Raw genomic sequence first — 26,659 nt, 5'->3', positions numbered from 1 at the left:
GGGCAAGTCACTTAACCCCTATTTGCCTCAGTTCCTCATCTGTAAAATGGGACACACTGGAGAAGAAAACGGCAAACCACCCTAGTATATTTGCCAAGAAAACCCCATGGAAGAATCGGACACGACTAAAAACGGCTGAACAACAAAAACGCTGTTGAATCAGACTTTGAATGCCTTATACTAGTTTTTTTTTTCTATTTTATCTTTCCCCAGTTACATGCAAAAACGATTTTTAACACTCATTTTTAAAACTTTGTAAACTAGCTTTTAAAAGGTAAATTGCAGTTTTCAGAGGAAGAAATTAAAGCTATCTACAGGCATATGGAGAAATGCTCTGGATCACTACTGATTAGAGAAATGCAAATCAAAACAACTCTTAGATACCACATCTCTCCTGTCAGATTGGCTAAAATAACAAAACAGGAAAATGATAAATGCTGGAAAGGATGTGGGGAAATTGGAACATCGTTGCATTGCTGGTGGAGTTGTGAGCTGATCCAGCCATTTTGGAGAGCAGTTTGGAACTATGCCTAAAGGGCTATAGAAATGTTCATACCCTTTGACTCAGCAATACCACTTGTAGGGTTGTATCCTAAAGAAATCACACAAGCGGGAAAAGGACCCATATGTACAAAAATATTTATAGCAGCTCTCTTTGTGGTAGCCAAGAATTGGAAATCAAAGGGATGCCCATCAATTGGGGAATGGCTGAACAAGCTGTGGTATATGAAGGTGATGGAATACTATTGTGCCATAAGAAATGGGGATGATGCAGACTTCATAACAACCTGGAAAAACCTACATGACATAATGCTGAGTGAGCGGAGCAGAGCCAGGAGAACGTTGTGCACAGCCACAGATATATGGATTCCTTGAGGACCAACCCTGACATACTGCGCTTTTCTCAGCAACCTAAGGGGCAAGGACAACTCCAGGGGACTCACGATGGAGAATGCTATCTTCATCCGGAGAAAGAACTGCGAAGTTTGAATACAGATCGAGGCGCACTACATGCTCGCCTTTTCTGCTTCTTTTCTTGTTTTTGTTTTTGGGGTTTTTTTTTGGTTCTGTCTCTTCTTTCTCATGATTCATTCCATTGGTCAAAATTCTTCTCCACGACTTGACTAGTGCATAAATTAATTCAATGCGAAGTTATACATGACAGTTATATGAGACTTCATGCCGTCTTGGGAAGGGAGGGGGGAGGGAGGGGAGAAAAACTGGAACTCAAAACCATGTAGAACCGTGTGTGGTAAACTAAAAATAAATAAATTCAAAAAAAAAAAAAGGTAAATTGAAAGCTCTTTCCTATGTCACACTGACCCCTTGGACTCTGGAACAGACACTCCCCCACCGCCGTCCCGAAGCTGTTGGTCCGGCCAACCTCAGCGCCTGCTCCGCCACTGCCCTCCCTCCTCGCTGTCCCCAGCTCCCACTGCCCCAGGCCCAAGCCTCCGCAGCCACCAGCCACGGGAAAATGAGCGGGAGGCAGAGACTCCTGTTGGAGAACGCGCAGCAAGTGGTGCTGGTCTGCGCCCAGGGCGAGCCCTACCTGGTGGGGGAAGCGATGCGGACCCTGGCAGTCCTAGAGAACGCCAGCCTGGTGGTAGGCGGGTAGGTCGGCCCTCCAGGGCAGCTCCTCCATGAGACTGGGTGAGCCTGGCCTTAGGTGGGGGTAGGGGGAAAGCCCTGGAGAAGCGGCTGGACTTGGGAGTCAGAAGACCTGGGCTCAAATTCTGCCTCTGACATTGCAGCCCGTGTAATACTGGATAAGTTATTTAATCTTTTGGACTCTGATCTTAAAAAAATGAGGCGCTTGGACCAGGCGACCATTAAGATTCTTAAATGCTTGACTGACGGACTGAGTGACTTCTTGCCCTAAGTCACTGATGCCCCTTAGGCTCCAAATCCTGTGGGGGGGGGGCGGAGCGGGGGCGACGTGTCTGTATGCCGTCATCTGCAGGGACCGGGAAGCCCACCTCCTTTGCCATGGGTATTTGCCAACTTTTGCTTTTTCTTGCTCTAGCTGTTCAAAAGGTCTGGGGAGGGAACGGGGAGCTCCTGATCTTTCCCTAGGATGCCGAAGTAATTAGCCCTTTACACTTCACAATGTGAGGCCTCTTATGAGAGGCAGCTAGGTGCTACAGTGGATAGAGCCCTGCGCTTAGTGTCAGGATGGACCTGAGTTCAAATCCAGCCTCACTTACTGTTTCTGTGACCCTGGGCAAATTATTTAACTTTTTTGCCTCAGTTTCTTTTACTGTAAAACTACAATTCCCGTTCATATGTGGTTTTAATGGTTTTCAAAGCATTTTCTTCACCACAAGCCTGGATGGTAGGTGATGCCAGGAGTATTCCCATTTTACAGATTAAGGTAAACAGACTTGGAGGTGTCAAGTGACTTCCTCATGGTCACACAGTTGGCTTAAGTACAATATTATTAGCCTATATTACATTTACTAATAGCTTAAAAGCTATTAAACTTAATAATAGCATTGATAGTTCTCTAAGAGTTTAAGTTACTAAGGAATTCTCAGATTTGTGTCAATGGAGGGAGTTTCTGCATGTGAAATCCCAGATCTGGACTGCCCCCTCCTCCCCCAAATAGTACTGGCATTAGTTGTATGGTTAGATGGCCACTCGAAAGTTAAAGCCAAGGGGCAGCTAGGTGGCAAAGTGAGTAGATCACTGGCCCTGGAGTCAGGAGAACCTGAGTTCAAATCCAGCCTCAGACACTTGACACATGTGCTAACTGTGTGACCTTGGGCAAGTCACTTAACCCCTGCCAAAAAAAAAAAAAGAAAAGAAAGTTAAAGCCTCACCTCTCTGGTTCTCAGTTTCCTCCTCTGTGAAATGGACCCAGCAATAACTGCATCATTTACCTCCCTGGATTGAGCTAGTAAAGCTTAAAACTTCACAAAGACTTTGGAGGCACTCTGAATTAGTAGTAATGAGCCTCTAAGGACGGATAGGCAGGGAAAGGGGAAGCTGTCCCAACAAAAGACAATGTAGGAATATTGGGATTCCACTCAGATGGGTCAGAGACTAAGGCATATTTCTGTTCTTTCTTGCAGCAAGCAGTCTTCAAGAACAGAGAGTTTGGGGGAGCTCTGTTTCTCCTACAGTGCGTTTGTCTCTGGAACTGATAAGCACAGTCCAAATCTGGCAGTTAAAAACTGAGTGGCTGGGTGGTGCAGGGGTTAGAGCTCGCCAGACCGGCAATTCAGGAAACCTGAGGTCAAATGTGGCCTCAGGCATTAGGAGAGCCCAAGGAAGTCACTTCATCTTTGCCTGCCTCTGTTTCCTCATCTGTAAAAGTGGGGATAATAATAGCCCCTAGATCTCAGGGTTATTGAGAAGATAAAAATGAGATCGTATTTGTAAAGCACTACAAAAATACTGTTCTTTTTTTAAAAATACATGAAAATGAGTGGCTTAGACCAGATATCTTCTAAGGTCTTCAGCCCCATAGCTCCATGAGCCTATAATTGGAAGATGAGACAATGACTAGAAAAAGAAAAGAAATTGAATAATAGCTGACATTTCTGTAGCACTTTAGAGACACAATAACAGCTGGCATTTATAGGGCACTTTTGGGTTTGCGAAATTCTTCCATCATAATAATAACTGGCATTACAAAGAAGCAGACTATTTTCACTTTTTTCCCCATGGTTTTCCCTTTTGGTCTGTTTCTTCTCTCACAAGATGACTAATGTGGACATCTGTTTCCCATGATAATACATGTATGACCTGTATCGGATTGCTTGTCTTCTTGGGGAGGGGAAAAGGGAGGGAGGGAGGGAGAAAAATTTGGGCTAAAAGTCTTTTTAAAAAATTAATGTTGAAAACTGTCTTTACATGTAATTAGAAAAAATACTCTTGAATAAAATGTTAAAAAAAAGAAAATTAGTAACTGGCATTTATACAGCACTTTCAGGTTTTCAAAGTCTTTTACGTACACAATGTCATTTGATCCCCTCAGTAATCCTGGGAGGTAGGTGCTATTATTATCCCCATTTCACAAATGTGGAAACTGAGGCCCCTTATCCCATAGTCACACAGCTAGTAGGTGCTGGGGATAGGATTTAAATCCAGGTGTGTCTCCTGACTCCAGGTTTGATGCCTTCTCTGGTATACTATTCTGTGCCTATTATTATGCATCTAGGCACTGCAAAACATGAGAAAAGTTTGTATGAAAAGAGGTCCTTTGCTCCCCAAAATGTGTCCTTTCCCCCACATTCAGAAACATTGAGGTCTAAAGCAGAGCTTTTAACCCCTTTTTGTGTCATGGAGTCCTTTGGCCTACTGACCCCATCTCAGATAATGTTTTTAAAAGCATAAATAAAATATGTAGGATTGCAAGGGAAACCATTTATATTGAAATACAAATTATATTGCAATGCAGTTATCAAAATATTTTTTGAGTTTCCAGATTTCAAGTTCAGACCTCTGGACTTAAGAGTCAGTATGTAGTGGTGAGAGCTAATTTCTATACTGCGAAGTCCCTACACTGAAGAAATCACAGATCTGGATGAAAAAAAAAATCTAATGAATTTTTTACCTTACGAACGTCAAGTGCAGAAGCCAGGTTACTCTAACATTGCTTACTATCATTTCTTTGTCAATACATACAAACTCAAGAAGAGAACTGAAATAATTGTCTAAATAATTTAAGTTTAAAAACAAAGTCAAAATATTTTTCTTCCAGTGTTGAGGAGGAAGTGTTGAGGCAAAAGTGAGTGGGTTTTTTTCCTTTAAATTATTTGGGTAACTGACTTAAATCTCCATTTTACTTATAGTATTTTATTTTTCCAATTGCATGTAAAGATAATTTTTAACATTCACTTTTGGATAAAATTTTGAGTTCCAAATTTTCTCTCTCCCATCCCTCCCCCCTCCCTAAAACAGTAAGCAATTTGTTATAGGTTACATATATACCATCATGTAAAACATATTTCCATATTAGTCATGCTGTGAAAGAAGAAACAGAACAAAAAGAAAAAAAACTACAAAAAATAAAGTGAAAGCAGTATGCTTCGATCTGCATTCAGACTCCATAGTTCTTTCCCTGGATGTGGATAGCATTTTCCATCATGAGTCTTTTGCAATTGTCTTAGATCATTGTATTACAGAGAAGAGCTAAGTCATTCATAGCTGATCGTGGCACAATATTGCTGTTACTTACTGTGTACAATGTTCTCTTGGTTCTCTACTTCATTTTCAATGCGTATGCAGGTGGAGAGCAAATTTTGACAGGTCCTAGCAAACTGAAAGGCCTGAGCCCATTCGGTGGATGGCCATCTGTCATCTTCAAACTAGTCTTTGGAAGTGAGAAAATCCTCCTCACCAGAAGGTGATTCATCAAGTGTGGGATGCTTTTGTTCATAGCAATTCCCAAAATTATCCATCAAGGCCCAAATGAGTTGCCAACCAACTGGAGATGGGTGTGCTCTCTGATGGAGCCACAGAACTTTTGACATATGGAAGGAATTACATTATCCTATCCCATTTTTTTTCCAGAGATGGTTGCATAAAGGCCATAGGTCCAGCTGATGCCATCAGAAGAGAATTTTCTAAAATATCATTTGAGGAAAGGATTGACTGCTCTGGAAAATGCGTTCTACCAGGTACTTACTTCTCCTTTGGTTTATCCATTAAAATGGTTTTTAGCACCCTTTGGTAGTAGTGAGAATGGGTAAAGGGTGACAGGCTGGTCCTCCTGTATCTAGAGTTAAGAGTCACCTCACAGATCAGCTGGTCCTACCCTGCCCCTCTCCCATTTTATAGATGGAGATACTGAGACCTAGAACTCACTCCAGGACACACAGGCAGAACGTAGCAGTTCAGGGATTTGAACTCAGATTCTTGCCAGTTTTTTTTTTGAAGATGAATCTTACAAAATATTTCACCTGTGTGGGGAGTAAAGAGCAATAAATTTGGGATCAGAAGTCCTGGGTTCAAATCTTAGCTATTACTAATTCTGTGGCCTCCGGCAAGTCACTTCGACATTCTGGGCCTTAGCTTCCTCATCTATAAAGTGAGCCTCTGACCTCTGAGACCTCTTCCAGTTCAAGAGTTAGGAGCCTCAAAGGTGACCTCAAATCAGGCTCTGGCCTTCAGCTTTGCAAACCTTATGAGTTTAAAACCCTGGTGCAGAATGGTACACAGTGACCAAAAGAAGTTATCTATATTTAAGGAATATTTGTGTCGAGAGGCAGCAGCATAGCTGAGTCTCCTTTCTCCATTCCAGGGCTATTACTAGGCAGCTAGGAGGCCCAGTAGAGAGAGCTGCTAGACCTGGAGTCAGAAAGACAGGAGTTCAAATCTAGTCTCAGACACTTATTAGCTGTATGACCCTAGAAAGGTCATTTCATTTGTCTGTAAAATAGAGATAATAACAGCTCCCTCCCAGGGTTGTTAGTGAGGATCCACTGAGATAATAATTGTAAAGTGCTTAGCCCAGTGCCTGGCACATAGTAAGTGCTGTATAAATGTTAGCTTAAAAAACTGTTGTGCACCCTTTCTTCATTCCAAAGATATACTAGGTGGAGAGGTTGCCCAGTGGATAGAGCTAGGATGACCTGCATTCAGATCTGGCCTGACACTAGCTATGGGACCTTGAGGGATTCTGTCTGCCTCAGACCCTTAATGCTCTTAAGCTCTCTAAACCTTAGTCTCCTGGTCTATAAATAAGGATAATAACAGAAATAGCACCCACCTCCCAGTGTAGGGATCAAATGAGATAATATTTGTAAGGTTCTTTGCAAACCTTAAAGTGCTATGTAAATGCTAGCTATTATTATACCTACCGTAAGGTGACTGGGATGCTGGCATCGATGAGGTCAGGACCCTTTTGTGCTGGACAGCGCCAGGGAAGAACCAACACATTCTAGGCTCCAAGTTGGAGTAGAACCCTTCAGTTTGCATTGGTCATTATGTTATTATTCCAATGTGTTTTCAAATGAGGTAAAAATGTTCTTGTTTACAATATGTATTATATATAATAACATATGGGAGACTAGAGACAGGAAACGTAGGTCCTGGTGCAGGCTGTCTATCACACAGTAGCTGTGTGACCTTGGGTAAATCCCTTAACTTCCTCATGTACAAAATGATGGTATTGGACTGTATTAAGGACTCCTAACCTGATGTCCATGAATGTGTGTGTGTATGTGTGTATATGTATATACACACATACATGGATATTTGATCACCATATTTCAATGTAATTGTTTTCTTTGTAATCCTATGTATTTTATTTTATATCTTGATGATTCTGAGAAATGGCCCAAAGGCTTCACCAGGCTTCCAAAACAGTCTGGTAAAACCAAAAAAAGGCTAGGTCATTTTAAGGTCTCATCGATCTCTAAAATTCTATGATTCTGATTCTTTCCTCCCCCTCACTTCTAATCAACTGCCAAGTCCTGCTGATTCTACCTTCACAATATTTTTTATTCGTCTGTGCAAAATTTATTTCCTAATTTTTGTTAAGCCTATCAAGTCAAGTCAAGTAAATAAACACTTATCAAGGGTCCACCATGTGTCAGGCACTGTGCTTTTAGGACTGGGGATACAAGTAAGAAAAAGAAAGACAGAAATTGCTATCAAGATGTTTACAATCTAATCCTGAGCAGCTAGGTGGCACAGTCAAATCAAGCCTCAGACACCTACTACCTATGTGACTGTAGGCAAGTAACTTACCCCTGTTTGCTTTAGTTTCATCATCTGTAAAATGAGCTGGAGAAGGAACTGGCAAACCATTACAGTATCTTTGCCAAGAAAACCCTAAATGGCATCACAAAGAGTCACAACTGAACAGCAACAACGTCTCATCTACCATCTTTCCATTCAGCCAAGTGTTGTGACCTCAGAGTCACCTCAACCCTTCCCTCTGCCACATTCCCCATAGCCAATTGGTTGCCATGTCTGGTTTCTTCTACTCTGAAAACATCTTTCAACTCTGTCTCCTCTTTCTACCCATATGGCCACCACCCTAGTTCAGGCCTTCATAACTGTTTGTCTGGACTATTGAAAAACTCATTGGTCCCCAGATCTATTTTCCAGTCTCTCCCCACATTGACCCTTTCTCTACACAGCTTCCAAAACCATCTTTCTAAAAACATAGGTCTGACCATCACTCTCCTGCTGAGTATCTTTCAGTAATTCCCTATTGCCTCTAAGATGATGTATAGATGCCACCATTTGACCTTTCACAATCTGCCTCCAGCATACCTTTGTAGGCTTATTACACATGCCCTTTACACAATCTATATTCCATCCAAACTGCCCTTTCTTGCTGCTCCAAAATTTGGCTTTCAGTGTCTTGATGTGTGCATTGAACAATCTGCCCCCCATGTCTGGGACTCTTTTCTCTGTCATAATGTCTCTTGGGACCCCTACCCTCCTTCAAGGCTCAGCCTATGCACCTATGGGAATGCACCGATGTCCTATGAGAAGCCTTTGTTGATGTCCCCAGTTGCAGTGTTTTCTCCTTCCTTAAATGACTGTTTATACTTATCTGTTGTATGCCCCAAAAGAATGTAATCTTCTTGAGCATAGATATCAAACATGAGGCAAGAAGCCAGACAGAATAAGGTGAAAATGTAACCAGGAAACATCTAATAAAATAAATATACAATAGAACATAGATAATGTTAATATGTGGTTTTCTAAGTCACCGTGCTGCAAGGAAGGGATCTTTAGGGAGGGTTTAATGGCCTCTGTTTCTACTTGAGTTTGATACTGCTGTTCATGAGGGCAGGAACTATTTTCTTTTTGCATCCCCAGTGCCTTCCATGACAGATAGCAGGTACTTAATACTGATTGATTTTTACAGATGAGGGAATTGAGGCTTCCTCTATAGAGGAGAATAGTGACTTGGCCAAGTTCTCATATTCAGGAAAGGTCAGAAGCATATTTGATCCCAGGTTTTCTTGATTCTAAGTTGAGTGCTCTGGCCCACAGTTCCATGTTTCTTCACATATAGTCACAGTAACTCACTACATAGGAAATTAAAAAGAAATAGCATGATAAATCATTCCAGCTGAATTAAGGAAGTGTTACTTGCATATTTTACCAAGATCAAATCACTGTGGAATCTGGTTTATATCCAAGTACTTTGTATCACTCAAGTAGATGAATTTAAAAAAAATTCATACATTAAAAAAACTTGCATGAAAAAATTATGCATTCAAAATGTACATGTTCTATCAGGGGTTAACTTGTGTTACTGGTTTCATTTAGGTTTGGTGGATGCCCATACTCATCCAGTGTGGGCTGGGGACCGAGTCCATGAATTTGCAATGAAGGTACTGTCTGTGGATGGTGACATTAAAACAAAGAAGGAAGGCAGATGGTTCTTTTTCTAGCATGTTCATCTCGTGTATTTGCCTGATTTTTTAATATGATCTATACTCCACACAGCTCCCAAAATGTATATTCTTCTGTATTGCTTTGCTTGCTTGGACCATTAAAAATCACAGAATAGCAGAATCTCAGAGTTTGAAGGGACTTCAGAGGTGGCCAGGAAGTCTAACACACACCCAAATAAGAAGACCCTCTGAAACAAACTCAACGAATGGTCATCTAGCCTCTGCTTCAAGACTTCTAGTGAGGCGGGAACTCATCACTTCCCCAAGGGGCCCCTTCCATTTGCAGATGGCCCTAATTGGGAAAATTTCCCTTCTATCTAGCCTAAGTTTGGCACTCCAACTTGTATCTGTTGCTCCTCGTTCTGCCCTCCAGGGCAAAGCAGGTCCAAGTTAAACCCTCTTCCAGATGATAGCCCTTCAGATATTTGAAGCCACCTGTCCCATCCCTTCTAAATCTTTCCTAAATGTTTTTATGTCTTTATCATTCTGTCTGTGTGAACCATTGGGAAATTACTTGGAACAACATCAGATTTAGTCATGGTAGCCACAGGCTTTCTTCAGATAGAGAGAGACACCTGTCCACAAGGCCATTTGTATGTATGTGTATATGCATGTATGTATATGTGTGGATCTCTATTGATTTCTAGCTATACCCATAATATAGATATGGATACAGATATGAATATGGATTTGGATATGGATAGATATAGTTATGTATATGTATACATAGAGATATGTTTGTGAATAGATATATAGATATGGCTACATGGATATGGACATTAGTAGATATATAGATATGGATATGAATATAGATGGATACGGATCTAGACAGATCTGGATAGAGATAGAGATGGATATGAGACATCTAAGAGGTACAGTAGATAGAGTGCTGGACCTTAAGGCAGGAAGACTCATCTTTCTAAGTTCAAATCCAGCCTCAGATACTTATTAGATGTGTGACCCTGGGCAAGTCACTTAACCCTTTTTGCCTCAGTTTCCTCATCTGTAAAAATTAAGGGATTGGACAAGATGGCTTCTTAGATCCCTGCTAGCTCTAGATTGGTGATTTTCTGGTCTCTTTTAGCTCTAAATTTTGACCCCACAAAGAGGAGAAGGCTTTCAGCATGAGCCTAGTGGCAAGTTGCACTGGTTTCAAACTCAAATATAAAGGGATCTCTGCAGGTCCCCTACTGACTTAGAAAACCGCAAATCAACATTATCTATGTCTTATTGTATTTTTAGTTATTTTGTTAAACATTTCCCAATTGCATTCTAATCTGGTTCAGGCCACACTAGGGAGTTTGGCTGGCAGTTTGCAGGCAGTGAGTTTTACACCTCAGGTGTACTGTACATCTAGTGGAAGTTGCCAAGAGGCCAAATTAGGCTTGACAACTGGAAAAAGAATCCTAATGAGAGCTCTCTTAAAGAGAAATGGGCTGCCTGGGGAGGTCAGGTTCCCTGTCACCGGAGGTCTTAGTCAGTACTTCGGCAGCTCAATAGTGCAGTAGAGTTCAAATCTGGCATCAGACACTTACTAGCTGTGTGATCCTGGGCAAGTCACTTCACCCCGTTTGCCTTGACATGTATAGCAGATACTTGGGCAGCTCAGTAGTGGTTGATTTATCAACTGCCATGGTAGTTCAGCCTGAGAAGACCTGATTCTAAATACTGCCTCAGACATTTATTATCTGTGTGACTCAAGGCAAACCACTTCATCTCTTGTCCTCATTTTTTTATCTATAAAATGGGCATAAGGGTTATCACATGAGATTACATATATCTATATTCATCTGTCCTAGGAGTAAAGTGATTTGTAAACCCCAAAGTACTATAGGTCTTAGCTATCAGTGTTATCACCATTATATTTTTTTAAAGAGAAATCTGTGTTCAGTTGGCAGGTGCTACATATATGGATATACATCAGGCTGGAGGAGGGATAAACTTCACTGTGGAGCATACCCAGAAGGCTTCAGAAGAAGAGCTCTTCCGCACTTTTAGATACCGGCTGCTTTGTATGATGAGGGCGGGGACAACCTTGGTCGAATGCAAGAGTGGATACGGCTTGGACCTGGAGACGGAGCTGAAGATGCTGAGAGTCATTGAAAGGGCTCGGAGGGAAATGGACATCAGCCTCTCCTCGACCTACTGCGGAGCTCACGCAGTGCCCAAGTAATCGAAATGTCTTTCCTGGAGTTAATGGTGCCCATCCTCTGATATTCCTCCATGCCTTTAAAGAAAAAAAGAATGGTGGGGGGATAGAAGGGCAGGAGTGGAGAATCATTGCTCTGACTGAGCAGCTTCCCTATGGGATCATTCCCATCCTCCCAAAGAGGAGGTTGGGCAGATCACTCTGAAAGATGCTTCACTTTCCCACTCTGATGAAGCATCAGAGGATCATGGGAGGGATCTTAGAGGCCATCTAATCCAACCTCCTGATTTTATAGATTAGGAAACTGAGGCCCAGGAGGGACATAGAATCAGAGATCACCAAGTCTGGTTGGTCGCTCAGTCATTTTTCAGTCATGTCAGATTCTGGCATCCCATTTGGGATTCTCTTGGCAGAGATAATGGAGTGGTTTGCCATTTCCTTCTCCAGTTCATTTTACAGATGAGGAAACTGAGGCAAACAGGGTTAAGTGACTTGTCCAGAGTCACACAGCTAGTAAGTATCTGAGGTTGGATTTGAACTCAGGTCTTCCAGACTCCAGGCCCAGCACTCTATCCACTGCACCACCCAAATTGCTCAAGTCTAATTCTTTCATTTTACCGATGAAGAAACTGAAGCTGAGAGAGATGAAAGTCACTTTCTCAAGGTCACAGAAATAACGTTTAGCAGAGAAGGAATTTGAACTAAGGTCTTTGACTCCCAGTCTAGCAAATTTACCACTGCACTAGGCTGCCTCTCAAATAAAGGGGTTCTTTCCCCTTCCCCAAAGAGAGAGGGTACTACCATATGGCTTCTGGAATCCAATCAACCCAACCAAGTTCAGTCCAATCCAACAAACATTTATTAAATGCTGACTATGTGCCAGGCACTGTGTTAAGCACTGGGGATACAAATAATACAAAGAAAGACAGTCTCTGCCCTCAAGGAGCTTATAATCTAAGGGGGTGGGGGAGACAACATGCAAAAGGAGTAGGAAAGTGGGGGGCAGTTGTTAGAGTCAAATAAGGAGGCAGAACGTAAAGGATGGGGTAGGTGACAGGGCACTTGGGTTAGTGACTGACAGCTCTCTTTAGGGACAGACAGCTAAGATGCTAGCAGAATAATCACGAAGATGGACCTCTGCCAGTTGACCTGCTGGGGTCATTCATTCCATTCAACAAGTACATATTTAGTGCCTTGTAGGTGAAGCTGGCTTTGGGGTCAGGGGCTCTGAGTTCTAATCCTACCACTTTAGTGGTTAGTGCCTGTGTGCTCTAGAGTAAATCACTAATTTCTTAGGGCTTCAGTTTCTTCACTTTGTTAAGTGAGGGAGTTGGACAGGGTGATCTGTTGTGGCCCCTTCCAGCTCCAGATCTATGCTCTGCTCCTCCACGTGGATGTTCCCTAAATATTCCAATCATTAGTTTCCCTACGGAGCCCCACCTACCAAATACTAACAACTTTCCAAAATCATTTGACATCCCTTCCCATATTTTCTTCCTTCAGAGGGAAAACCCCGACTGAAGCCACTGATGACATTGTCCACCACCACCTCCCTAAGCTGAAGGAACTTTGCCAACGTGGTGAAATCCATGTCGACAATATAGATGTGTTCTGTGAGAAGGGGGTCTTTGACCTCCATTCTACAAGAAGGATTCTTCAGGGAGGAAAAGCTATAGGGTTACAAATGAACTTCCATGGGGACGAGCTCCATCCAATGAAGGCTGCTGAGGTATACCTTTCTCAAATGTGTTTGTGATGATTTTCTGATTTAACCCATGTGTTCAATTTTAAAAAATGTTTATTGAGGGCCTACTGTGTGCAAGGGATATGATGATGATAGTAATAATAATGGCCACAGCATTTTAAAGCACTTTTAAGGCCTGCAAAGCACTTTATAAATAAAATAATGTAGCAGATCCTTACAACAACCCTTCGAGGTAGGTACTGTTATTACCCCCATTTTCCAGGTGGGGAAACTGGGACAAAGAGGATTAAGTGACTTGCCCAAGGTCACACAGCTAGCAGGTATCTGAGCACAGATCTGAACTCAGATCTTCCTGACTGGAGACCCAGTGTTCTATCCACTGCCCCACCCAGCTGTCATTTAGATGGATGCTAGAGCAGGTGAAGAGAAGCAAACTATGCAACAAGGCTAGAAAGGTAGTCTGGAGTCAGAAGTGGGTTTTGAGTGCCTGGTGGCAGACATCAGACAAAGCTTGTTTGACTAGTTGGGTTGTGACATTGCCTGAAGCCAAACAGCCCCAACTTTGGCTTCCTGTGACCAGTGCTATTCCCTCCCTTCTAGGGCAGTTCACCGGATGAAAGCCCAAGAAATGCTTTTGGAAGGGGGAGTAAGCACAACAAGGCAGATAAGGGGATCACAGATTTAGAGCTAGAAGGGACCCATTTCATAGAGGAGAAAACTGACACTCAGAAAAGTAACTTGTTCAAAATCACACAGCTAGAAAGAGGCAAGATTTGAACTCTGAGTCCAAAGTCAGTGCCTTTTTCCACTGAGCCACGCCGTGCTACTTCATGTGATAGGCTTCCCAGTCCTTTGGTCATTTGCTACTCTCTTGTTCTAGCCCAAAAGGAAACCGAGGGAAAGTGGGTCAGGCTATCAGCTATTGGTAAGAGATGATGAAGCTTTATGCTTGTTCAGACCACATAAAGTTCTTTTACTTGCGTCTTCCAAGTCAACAAATGACATGCAACATTGATATGCCAAGGTGAGGGTTTTACCTCTTGAATCTGGAAACAACTGACCTTTATTCATCCCTTGGTTGTTATGGTGGTGGTTTTGGCTTGTCAAATATTGACTTATCTTATCTTCCACTGGTGATGTCAATGGTAAGAGAGAAATCTCTGTGATGTCATTCATTAGCATCACAGAATTTTTGACTATTCAATATAATTTTTTTGCAAAGAGTACCTAGAATAGCTTTGAGACTTTTCCTTTTTGGATACCATATTAGTAGATTCAGGGAATCCTGAAAAGATAGACCACTTGGGTATCAACAAAGCATTTGATAAAGTGTCTCCTGTTCTTCTTGCAGACAAGATGGAGAGAGGTGGACTAGATGACAATACAATTAATTTAATTCAGAATCCACTGGATGACTGAACCCAAATGCTAGTTATGAGTAGAGAAGTCAACACGGAGGGATGGCTTTGGTGGAATGTCATAGGGATTTTCTCTTAGACCTATATGTTCAGGATTTGTATCAATGACTTGGAAGAAGCTATAAAAGCCTTGTTTATCAAATTTACTGATGGCACAATGCAGGTGAGGGTATTTAACAAGTTGGATGAAAGACCAAGGATCCAAAAAGATTATAATAAGTGTGAATGATGGGCCGAATCTAATAAGATAAAATTTTAATAGTTATAAATGTAAAGTTCTATCACTAGGTTCAAAAAATCAATCACACAAATATGAAGTTGTGGAGATATGACTAAACTTAGTTTGTGTGGAAAGATCTGGAATTTAAGAGGACTACAAGCTCAATGTGAGGCAACAGTGTGACGTGGCAGTCAGAACATCTAAGGGAATTGTTTTCTGGTTTTTCAGTTGTTTTCAGTCCTGACTCTTCCTGACCCCATTTGAGGTTTTATTGGCAAAGATACTGGAATAGTTTGCCATTTCCTCCTCTGGCTCATTTTACAGATGAGGAAACAGAGGCAAATAGGGCTAAATGACTTGCCCAAGGTCACACAGCGAGGAAGTGTCTGAACTCAAGAAGATGAGTCTTCCTGATTCCTAGTCTGGCACTCTTTGCACTATGGCACCACCTGGTTGCCTAGTAGGATCATAGGTAAGGTCTTAAGAGAGGCATAAGATCCGGAACATGGGATGTGATTATTCCACAATGTTTTAAAAAGGAGATTAACAAACTGGAGCATGGCCAGAGGATAAGCTGTGGTGGATAGGTGGTGCAACAGATATAGTGAACTCAGGAGGATCTGGATTCAAATCCTGTCTCAGATACTTACTAGTTGTGTGACTCTGGGTCTAATAATAGACACACAAACATATATACATATATATATATATGTGTGTGTGTGTGTGTGTATATCTATGTTTATGTCTGAAGCACATAAATGTGTATATATGTATATGTGATTATGTATATGTTGTGTGATATGTATATGATTGTTCACACACACATGTATATTCTTGTCTCTTTATCCCAAACTGAACCAGGTACTCTCAAAATGTGTATAGGCTTCTAAATTTTTAAGATTAGACCTTATGTGTTTTTAATTTATCTATTTTCATGAAGTTCTTTCAGAACACTTCCTATAAACCCTCTCTTGCTTTACTTCTTTTTAATACCATGATAGTGACTTTTCATCTTACTATTCTGAGTCAATATGTTTACTCTATTCCCAAAATCAGAACTGTAGGTAAGATGGGAAAATCAGGGCTTTTCCCCAGGGAACCTGTATTAGAAAGTGTCCACGGCGCCTGGCTTTCAGGAGTATAGAAGCAAAAGAGCTTAGAATGTGCAGAATCCCAGAATCTCAGAGTTGAAAGGGACCTCAGGTGCCATCGAGTCTCCCCTCTATAATATCGATTAATAATTACTCAGGAAACAGACATTTATTAAACACCTACTATGTGCCCCAAACTTTACTGGACACGGGGAATACAAAGACAAAAATAGGAACAGTCCCTGCCTACCCTCAAGAAGATTACACCTGAGAAATCACAAAACCTTGACTTAGACACCCAGAAAGAACCACTCCCTCCCAAGATATATCACTGTATTTTTATAACTCTAATTCTTTGTGAAACTTTTCTGAACTCAAGCCTAAATGTAAGAGTGATTAGTTAAAAGAGGGCACTACCAAAAGATGAGCTGGGGTGAGCCTTGCCCCGTCCAACTCCACCGTAATCTATTTGGCAGCTTCCTGGACAGAGCCTCTGTACGTTCCCTCCATGTGGTGGTGGCTTGACCCACATATGATATTGTGTTTTGTTTTTCTCAGGTGCAATCTGTGGTATTTGCCCCAGGACCAGCAGTTATAATTCTACACAAAAGTATTCATATTTTTTTTCAGAATGGTCTTTGAAACAACAAATTAGCTAATAATGATTTTGAAATGAATTTCCTATTACAAATGATTCATCCAACCTTAAAAAAAGCATGATTGCTAAAAAGACAGTAACAATTATTTTTTGGAGAGAGAAAGGATGGAACATTTTTTTTCAGCATCTCATTACTGATCTGCCATTAATGTCTGTCAATCTTTCCTTTTCTGCACATTTTGCATAGCTTGGAGCTGAACTGGGAGCCCTGGCAATTAGCCACCTGGAAGAAGTTAGTGATGCAGGTATTGCTGCCATGGCAACTGGAAAATGTTCCGCTGTCCTTCTACCCACCACTGCCTACATGCTGAGGTAATGCCATTTAATGCATTGCTAAGAATGAAGGCACATTCATAAGCCAAGGATGACTCTCCCTTACGTATAGTTCTTTACCATATCTGAAGACCCTTTAAGAAACCAGCTCCATCCAGGTCAATTACTAGGAGTTCCCGCCATGGCTTCACTGGTGCTAGCCATTACAGCAGGCTTGTCCATAGAATGGGATGCTGAAGGCTCTGGGTTCAAGTCTTGACCAAGGAGTCAGTCCATGATGACCTCCAAAGGAAACTCAGGTGCTAAGTCCTAAGGAAGAAATCAGAAATTTTCTCCAAGTCCAATCCATAAGTTTTTCACTAGGGGGTCATGTTGTATTTCTTCACTACATTGAAAGTTCCTAGGGGAACTCCAAATCTTCACGTATAACAGTGAAGGTGAGGAAGATAGGTGAGGACTGCCTAGACAGGTACAAACCAAGAATGAAACAATGAGTCCAGTTAAAGGTCCAAGCAACACAGGACTTTGACAGGGCTTTAGAATGATAGCTCTAGAGATGGAAGGGACCTCGGGGGATACTGAACCTAAAGCTGGAGAAACTGAAACCCACAGACATTAAATGATTTGTATAAGGTCACACAAGTAGCGAGCAGCAAAGGCAGGATTTGAAACCAGGTACACTGATGAATTCTGAAAACTTGGCAACCTTCAACAAACATTTATTAAGCATATTAAGTATCTACTCTGTGGTGTAGTGGATCGCAGAGACCTGGAGTCAGGAGGACTCATATCCCTGAGTTCAATCCTGCCCTCAGACGCTAGTTGTGTAACCCTGGGCAAGTTACTTAACCCTGTTTGCCTCAGTTTCCTCATCTATAAAGTGAGCTGGAGAAGGAAATGACAAATCACTCTAGTATCTTTGCCAAGAAAACTCCAAATGCGGTCACAAAGAGTCAGACATGACTGAAATGACTGAAAAACAATAGATTGGTATAGATGTATGAAAAATTCTTTACTTATACATGCATACACATATATGTGTGTATTTCATATGTATATATGTGTGCATAATATATACGTACGTGTATATGTACACACATAAATACATACATATATACATATATTCCAGGCCATTTTCTAATTCAAGTTTCAGAGCAGGGGCTAGTGTCCATTCATAGTAGAAGTTCCTTACCTGGAACTCCCTATACTGATAGAATAATAACAGCTCACATTTATATGGCGCTGTAAGATTTACAAAGGCCTCTATTAATATCATCTTTGTGTCTTATAGCAACCCTGGGAAGCAGGTGCTATTATGATCCCCATTTAATAGATGAGGAAACTGAGACACACAGAAGTTAAGTGATTTGCCCAGGGTCGCCCAGCTAGGATGTACCTGAAGCTGAGTCAAAGAGCTTTATCAACGGCTCCATCTAACAACACAAATGATGTAACTGTGTAGCATTTACCCATCACTTTTTAGCTTTGGGTTTGGAAGGCTGGCTTTCAAAAGGCTGCTTCTTGACTTTCCTCTTAGATACTTTGTCTGTGGATAGAACATAATTTCATCAGGCAGTGTGTTGTGGTCTGAATCACCAGCTTTACAAAAATAGTATGAGCAGAGAAAGATTAGCATGTTTTTCTGTTAAATTATATGTGTATGTGTGTACACATATATACACACACATATGCACACATACATACATATACACACATATGCATGTGTGTATGTGTATGTGTATATAAATATATATGCGAAAATAGGATAGTGACTAGAACTGTGATTTTAACAGATTAGGGAACTCTGGGAACGAACTCTATCCATGTAACTTATAGGATTGCCTAGAATATAGGACAGAGAAGTTGTGACTTTTTAGGAGTCACACAGAGTATGTGTCTGAGCAGGATGTGAACCCAAATCTTCCTGGCTCAAGCTTTCTACTATAGCAATATACCTCCATTTACAAAAATATTTAGCCTTTTTTGGAATAATGACAGTCAACTCATTTAACCTCCCTGTGCTCTAGGACAAATTTCTAAGACCGTAAGTTGCAAAACAGGTGCCATTCTGCATTGGTAAAAAAACATTCTTCATTGGGAGTTTCCTATAGCAATGAAATCGAATGTTCAGTCTCCTCATAACTATTAAATGAGTTAAGTATAATTTCCTTTTTGTTATTAGTCACTATATTTAAAGAGATAATATACAATTTAGAGCAAGATTTAAAGACATACATATATCTAATTAATTTCTCACTGATTACAACTATTATTAATCACTGCATAATCCAACCTTGGTTCTTCCCCATGATTGAGTAAAATACTTCCTTCAGGTCATCACTAATCTCACAACCTAGAGCCAGGGTTCTTAACTTGGGATCCATGAACTTTTTTTAAAAATAGTTTTGATAACTGTATTTTGATACAATTGGTTTCCTTTGTGATTCTATGTGTTTTATTTTATGAATTTACAAACACTATCCTGAGAAGGTGTCCATGGGCTTCACCAGACTCTCAAAGGAAGCCTTGACCCAAAACAGGTTTAAGATTATCTGACCTAGGGTAAAAATCTTGCATGGCTACATAGAACTTCAAGTCAACTTGTCATCAAAAGCCCTTGTAGATGACTTTTCCTGTCTGCCAGTAGTTTCCTTTTGTCATTGCCTTTTTTTTGGATGCTGAAGCCAATTAAAAGAGGAACAGCCTTACCATTCCTTCTGGCTCCTCTGAACCTAGTTCCTTCCAGCCCCCCACCCCACCCCAGCCCCTGTCTTTCTACATTCACAGCAAAAGCAAAAAAAAAACTAGAAAAAGAAAAATCACTGACATGTAACAATGTGTGTGCTTGCTAGTTACCTGAATATTATAATTGTCTTTTCCGTCCAGAAGGTCCTTTGTTTAACTCATTACAAGGCTGCCTTCCATCAGATATTTGCTTGAAACTTACATGTAATGCTTAAGTATACTCACTAATTACTTCATCTGGCAGAGCCCTAGCTTTTTGAAATTTTGTACTCTGACATTTTGCAAGTGCTGTATCCCACTTATTTATTGGATAAGTACTATGCACAAATATTCCATTAGGTCCTCAGAGAAACAACGTATGCTATTTCAGAAATTTCATACTAGTGACAATAATGATACAATTATATAGATCACATAAAAGGCAAATATTCAGCGTGGGAGAATGGGTAGATTTTCATTTCCTTCATAAATATGCCCAAATGGTTCATTGTGGTTACAGCCTGAAGACATGAATCCTGTCCTCTACAAGTAAGTTAATAGGTCAACAAGCATGTATTAGATCCTTGCTATGTGTCAGTCTTTGTGCTAAGCATTGGGAAAGCAAAGAATATCAAAAGACAGTTCCTGCCCTGGAGGAGTTCACAGTCTAATGAATGAGGAGGGCATGGAGAAAACAAGGATTTAAGAACGTACAAGTGGGGCAGCTAGGTGGCGCCATAGTGCACAGTGTCAGATCTGGAGTCAGGAAGACATATCTTCCTGAGTTCAAATCCTGCCTCAGACACTTACTAGCTGTGTGACCCTGGGCAAATCATTTAACCCTGTTTGCCTCAGTTCCTCATCTGTTAAATGAGCTGGAGAAGGGAAACCACTCCAGGATCTCTGCCAAGAAAACCCAAATGGGGTCATATAGATTTGGATATGATTGAAAAATGACTGAATAGATTATGTGCCAGGCACTGTGCCTTACAATTACCTCATTTGGTCTGGTTGGTTTAATGGGGGAGATAACATGCAAACATCTATGTACAAACAAGATATAGACAGGATAAACTGGGTATAATCAACAGAGAGAAGGCACAAGAATGACCTGAGATTGGGAAAGGCTTCCTGTAGAAAGTAGGATTATAGCTGGGACTTGAGGAAGTCAGGAAGGCCAAGAAGTAGAGATGAAAAGGGCGAGAGGTCAGCCAGTAAAAATGCGCAAAAGGATTTGGGAATATGACACATCCAGTGCATGTGGGGGAAAATCCCTATGTAATCTGCAAACAGCAAGTAGTGTGGACAGAAAATAAATGTTGTTGAGTTAAGAGAAAGGAAAAAAACAACACTTCCTTCTGAGAGTGACCAGGAAAGCATCATGGAGTAGGCAGAATTTAAGCTAGGCTTTAAAGTATAAAAATCCCAAAACTAAAGACTGACTTTCTTTTTCCTCCTAGACTGAAGCAACCACAAGCAAGGAAGATGATAGATGAAGGTGTAATAGTTGCTCTTGGCAGTGATTTCAATCCTAATGCATATTGTTTTTCCATGGTAAATTATATTTGTGTATATGTGTGTGTATGTTTTGCTAAATATATAGGGAATCAAAACCTTTTGAATATTCCTTTGTATAATTCGTTCTCTATAGAGACAATGTAGCCTACTGGATTTAGAGCTGGTCATAAATACCTGGGTTCAAGTCCCACTTCTGACACATACTGAGAGTGTGACCCTAACTTTTCAGTGACCCCAGACAGCTCTCTAAGGCTAAAAGACACATAGCACATACTGATGTCCATTGGTAGAGGGGGAGCACTTTATACCATTAAAATCACAGTTCTGGTTAAATTATCTCTCTAAATATGAAAAAGTCCAAATTATTTTGTAAAAGGTAACAAAATGTCTAGAGACTGGGCAAAAAAATGCCATGAATAATAATGTCATCATTAGGATGCTGTTTGGACCCTCGGGCAAAAAGAGGGTAGGAACTTCCTGACAGAGCTGGCAAAAAAAAAAAAAAAAGGAATGGGCTGAAACAAAGAATGAATCTTAAGGCTAGAGCTCAGAGGCCATCTAGAGTCTAATTCATCGCCAAACACAAATTCTTTCTGATATTCCTGGAAAGGGATCATATAGCATCCACTTGAAGACATCCAAGAATGTGGAATTCACCACCCCTAAGCTGGTTATATTTTGGGATAACCCTGTGAGGAGGCTGGTTCTTAGAACCCTCCTCCCTGCAGCTGGGAGGAAATGTGCTACCAGTGGGAAAGACCACTGGGTTTGGAATCAGAGGACCTGGGTTCTGCTACTTTCCTGTGATCTTATGACCGTCCTCCCACGAAACTGGTTCTGTCCCATGGAGGTCAGCAGAAGTAGTCTCATTTCCTTTTCACATGATACAGCCTTTCAAATATCTGAAGGTCTCCCTAATTCAGGCTCAACATCCCTTGGTTCCTTCAGCCAAACCTCTTATGGCATGATCCCCATCCTTGTGGCTTTTCTTTGGACACTTTATTGATGTCCTTTTGAAGATGTGGTACCCAGAACTGAAGACAGTTTGACAGCCCACTAGGTGGTGTCATAGTGCATAGAGCACTGAGTCTCAAGTCAGAGACACCTGAGATCAAATCCAGCCCCAGGAACTTACTTGCTGCCTGACCCTGGTGAGTCACTTAAACTTTCAGAGCCTTAATTTCCTTATCTACAAAATGGGGCTAATCAAGCACCTACCTCACAGGGTTGTCGTGAAAATCAAATGAGATAATAATTATAAGTGCTTAGCACAGTAGCCCGAACATAGTAAATACTATATAAATGTTATGATTTCCTTTCTCCATCATCAATCCCCTTTCTCTAGCATCTCCTGTGTTCTGGACACTTACCTAATGCAGTCTATCCTGGCAACGGTGTCTTCAGCCATCGAGGCTCATTGTTTATTGTGTCATCCGTCTAGAGTCCATAAGAACATAAGCCTAGGGACCTCAGGGACCATGTAGTCCAACACTCCCATTATATACATGAGATAAATGAGATTCAAAGAGGTTAAATTTTAAGATCCGTCTTATTCCCTGTTTTTTTAAAAGCCACCATGGGTCTGTAAGAGACCCTGTTTCCCCTCTATAACAAGAGTGAGACATAAAAGAATAAATACTTTTGTAAAAATGGCATTGTTATTTGATTTAAAACGTGCACATTGGGTATGGTCCAGAGAAGGTGAAAGTAAATAGAGCTTCTGTAAAGTGAATGGTAGTAGGTAGCCTTGTGTACATCAGCTCATTTGAGCCTCACAAGCAACCCTGTGAAGAAGGTGCTATAGCTGTTACTAATCCCATTTTTGTAGTTGGGTATACAGAGGTTTAGAGAATTTAAGTGTCTTGCCTTGGGTCAAACAGGTAGTAAGTGTCAGAAGTGGGATTTGAACTCAGGACTTTATGACTTCAAATGAAACTCTCTACCCATTATATGATTCTGCCAAAAGCAAACTTTTATACATAACACATCATAATCATTTTATTTAACAAGACTAATAATGATTTAAGGAGAGACTTTAGGTAGTTTTGCCAATTCCTTGGTGTCTCTTCTCTGAGCTGATATTTCTATTTTAGTCAACAGTCATGCATTTGGCCTGTGTAAACATGAGAATGTCGATGTCTGAGGCTTTAGTTGCTGCCACCATTAATGCCGCTTATGCCCTGGGACGATCTCACACCCATGGATCCCTGGAGGTGGGCAAGCAGGGAGATGTCATTATCATCAACTCACCCAGGTGGGGATTCTTCTTATCTATGGCCATCTTCATACCAAGTTGTGTTTTAAATCCTGTCACTGGATATTAGCTACATCAGGATCTACCTGGCCCAGAATTTGACCATCAGTAGCGGCCTTTCTTTCTTCCTTCTTCCTCCTCTCCTTTCCCCTTCTGCTTCCTTCCACCTTTAAGCCCTAAGCAAGCCAAGCTCTGGGATTGGCTCAAGCCAGAATAGGAAGTATAACAATTGCTGGCTTGAGGCTGCCTCCTCTCTGGCTTGTAACTGTGTCCCCAGCACTTTGCTTGGAGACCGGCACCTAAGTTCCTAATGAATGTGCGCACTCTCGCTCTCTGTCTGTCTCTCTCTCTGTCTCTCTCTCTCCCCCCCTCCTCCCTCCTATCTATAGCTATCATTTCTCTAAAATCTGTCAATCTATATGTCTATCTATACCTCTATCTTCTTTCTATCTACCCATCTTCCCTCTCTCTATCATCTATCTGTCTCTCTACTTCTATCAATTATGTATCATTGATTGATCTATCATCTAATAATCTATACCTCTATCTTTCTATCATCTATTTATTCCTCCATCATCTTTCTATGTACCTATCTCTTCTCTCTCTATCATCTATCTGCTTCTGTCTGTCATCTATCTATACTTTTGTCACCTATCTCCTTTCTATCATCTATCTACCTACCTATCTACCACTCATCAGTAACATCTATCTATCTATCTATCTATCTATCTATCTATCTGTCTGTCTGTCTGTCTGTCTGTCTGTCTGTCTGTCTATCTATCTCATCCATCCATCCATCTATCTATCTATCTATCTATCTATCTATCTATCTATCTATCTATCTCTATCTACCTATTTATCTCAAGGTATGCTCTTGTTAGTGATGTAACTTTCAAGTTGGAGTTGCCTGTGGCCCAAGGGGCCTTTCCTGGTTTACTTTTATCAAATGAGACAAGTTTTGAGGACAGGCCAAACCATGGACCATAAGTTTATTATTGGAGAACCAACCTACTTAAGTCTGGCAAGGCTTGTCTTACTAGGTGATGGATTTTTGTTGTCATTGTTTCTGACAACAAGTTCCAAAAAATAGTGTATGGGGAGGGGTCATGGATATAAATCCTTAAATGACCTTTGAGGACCTTGAGTCCAACTTTCTCATTTTACAGATGAGGAAATTGAGAGACAGAGATGTTAAGTGACTTGTCCAGAGTCACACAGCTATATCCAATGTTGGATTTGAACCCAGATCTTCCTGCTTCTGTCTGTTGCCCTACCTAGCTCGGTACTGACATGGTGGGGTTATCACCTGTACTGATAAAATCCAAGATCTTTTAAAATATTGGACTGAGGCTTATCAAGAAGAGATTTGTGTCTTGTTGACATTGAAATGCTTTCATTTCTTCCTAGGTGGGAGCACTTGATTTACCAGTTTGGAGGCTACCAAGAATTAATTGAATATGTTATAGCTAAAGGAAAAGTCATCTATAAAAGGGACAGTGCCAGCCTAAAAGGACATGAAGAAAAAAGATAAGAAAAGCAAAACTGCATATACTAATAGAGTTCAGTTTTAGCCAATGTAAAGATTTGCAGTTTTCTCAAAGCAGATAAATCACATTTAAATAAAATCCATTTTGATTTCCTGGGTAATTGAATACATTTGTAAGCATTAGCATGGGGCTCTGAAATGAGTACTTGTTTTAGAGGCAGGGAACCTAAATTTAAATCCTGGCTCTGCCAATTATCGCGTCAGAGTAATTCTCTTTCATGAGTCTCAGTTTTCTTATTTATGAAATGGGAGGCTCTAATGTCCCTTCTGGCTCTTAATGATTCAATGATTCCTAATGATCCCATGTAATGATTCCCATTTAATTGTGATTTCCATCCATGATTTCATACACACACACATATACATATGTGTATGTTCATATCTATATCTATATACAACTTTCTCTTTGGGGAACTTTGCTTCTCTGTTTGTTTGATGTAATATTGCATGTTGTAATGACAAATAGCTTTGAAAGACAAGATCTATGATCAATGAAATGCCCACCTTCAATTACAGAGGACCAATGATAGAGCAGCTCCTCAACTCCTAACCCAGAAGTGATACATTCAAGATACAGAAGGAGAAAGACATTTTTTGACCTGACCGATATGAAAATTTGCTTTGCTTGACTATGTGCATGTTACAAGAATTGTTTCTTAATTGGAGATGGGGACAGGGGAAGGAAATAAAATTAATGCTTGTTAATGGAAAAATAAGATAAAATGGGGAAAAAATGTAACTAACATATGATAATATCAAGACCTTCATGCTATGGATGTATTTTTTAAACAATCCTAATAAATTGATTTGTGTGAAACGATTTTTAAGTTGCAGTCCATGAGATTACAAACAAATAACAATTTATCCAAATCTCTCTCTGCCATAGACAATTTCCTAAGATTACATGTTACAAACAACTTCCCAATGTGCATCTATAGCAAGAGTTTGCTCTCCAGGAGTTCCCTACCTTGACAAAATCATTATTCTGGACCAAAAGTTTTAATAATAATAATTTTACAATGGAAGAAGTCACTCTCATCTGTTGGGTTACACTGAATGATTGAATGAGAGTACTAGAAGCAATGGCCAGTCTATATTCACAAAAGCTGAGAGACTACATGGTAGTGCTGAAAGACCACTGACCCTGGGATCATAGGACATGGGTTTAAAGTCCACTTTTGATGCTTATTGCCTGTGTAACCTTTGTCAAGCCATTTAACCTCACTGGGCCTCAGTTTCTCCATCTGTAAAATGAGGGGGGTTTAATTAGATGACCCCTGAAGTCCCTCTTAGTCCTAGATCCAGGATCCTATGAATATTTTCAAAGAAATGCAGTTTAATTTTCAATTACATGCAGTAATAGAAACTGGGTTAACAGAGTGTTGAGATCCTTATGGGGCCTGATTTAATAAAAAGATAAGAATTTTTTAAATTAGCATATTGATTTGCATCTAAATGAATGTTTCAAAAACAATGTTGCACCTCTCCAATGCACTCATCTAAAGGATGTGTTCTACAGCTCTCTGGGCTTGCATCTTATCCTTCTCAATTGTAAACTCTGTGATGTCAGGAACCATGTCTTAGCAAAAATTTGTAGGACGCAGCAAGATGGGATAGTGAGTAGAGTGCTGGACCTGGAGTTAAGAGGACCTGAGTCCAGCCTCAGACACTTACTAGCTGTGTGACCCTGAGCAAGTCACTTAACACTATTTACCTCAATATCCTCACGTAT

The 26,659-nt window shown here is 40.7% G+C and overlaps 1 protein-coding gene across 1 annotated transcript; it reads left to right on the top strand.

The window, feature by feature from the left end:
• Positions 1–1,360: 1,360 nt before the first annotated feature.
• Positions 1,361–25,747, top strand: AMDHD1 (amidohydrolase domain containing 1). Its single transcript, XM_036761878.1, has 9 exons — positions 1,361–1,614; positions 5,521–5,627; positions 9,244–9,308; positions 11,263–11,540; positions 13,024–13,249; positions 16,800–16,924; positions 21,070–21,163; positions 23,221–23,381; positions 24,789–25,747. Exons 1-9 carry the CDS (start codon positions 1,478–1,480, stop codon positions 24,910–24,912), a joined length of 1,317 nt encoding a protein of 438 aa, XP_036617773.1. The 5' UTR covers positions 1,361–1,477; the 3' UTR covers positions 24,913–25,747.
• The last annotated feature ends 912 nt before the right edge of the window (positions 25,748–26,659 follow it).

Source organism: Trichosurus vulpecula, chromosome 5 (genome assembly GCF_011100635.1).
Source record: "Trichosurus vulpecula isolate mTriVul1 chromosome 5, mTriVul1.pri, whole genome shotgun sequence".
NCBI classification, from domain to species: domain Eukaryota; kingdom Metazoa; phylum Chordata; class Mammalia; order Diprotodontia; family Phalangeridae; genus Trichosurus; species Trichosurus vulpecula.
The sequence above is the reverse complement of the archived record's forward strand: the minus strand, read 5'-3'. Positions and strand labels throughout refer to the sequence as shown.

What these genes read in the sequence shown, in the direction of transcription:
- AMDHD1 (XM_036761878.1), top strand. Translation starts at nt 1,478, where the DNA reads ATGAGCGGGAGGCAGAGACTCCTGTTGGAGAACGCGCAGCAAGTGGTG. An exon ending in GCCAGCCTGGTGGTAGGCGG is followed by an intron (nt 1,615 to 5,520) that starts GTAGGTCGGCCC and finishes TTTTTTTTCCAG; the next exon opens with AGATGGTTGCATAAAGGCCA. An exon ending in TGGAAAATGCGTTCTACCAG is followed by an intron (nt 5,628 to 9,243) that starts GTACTTACTTCT and finishes GGTTTCATTTAG; the next exon opens with GTTTGGTGGATGCCCATACT.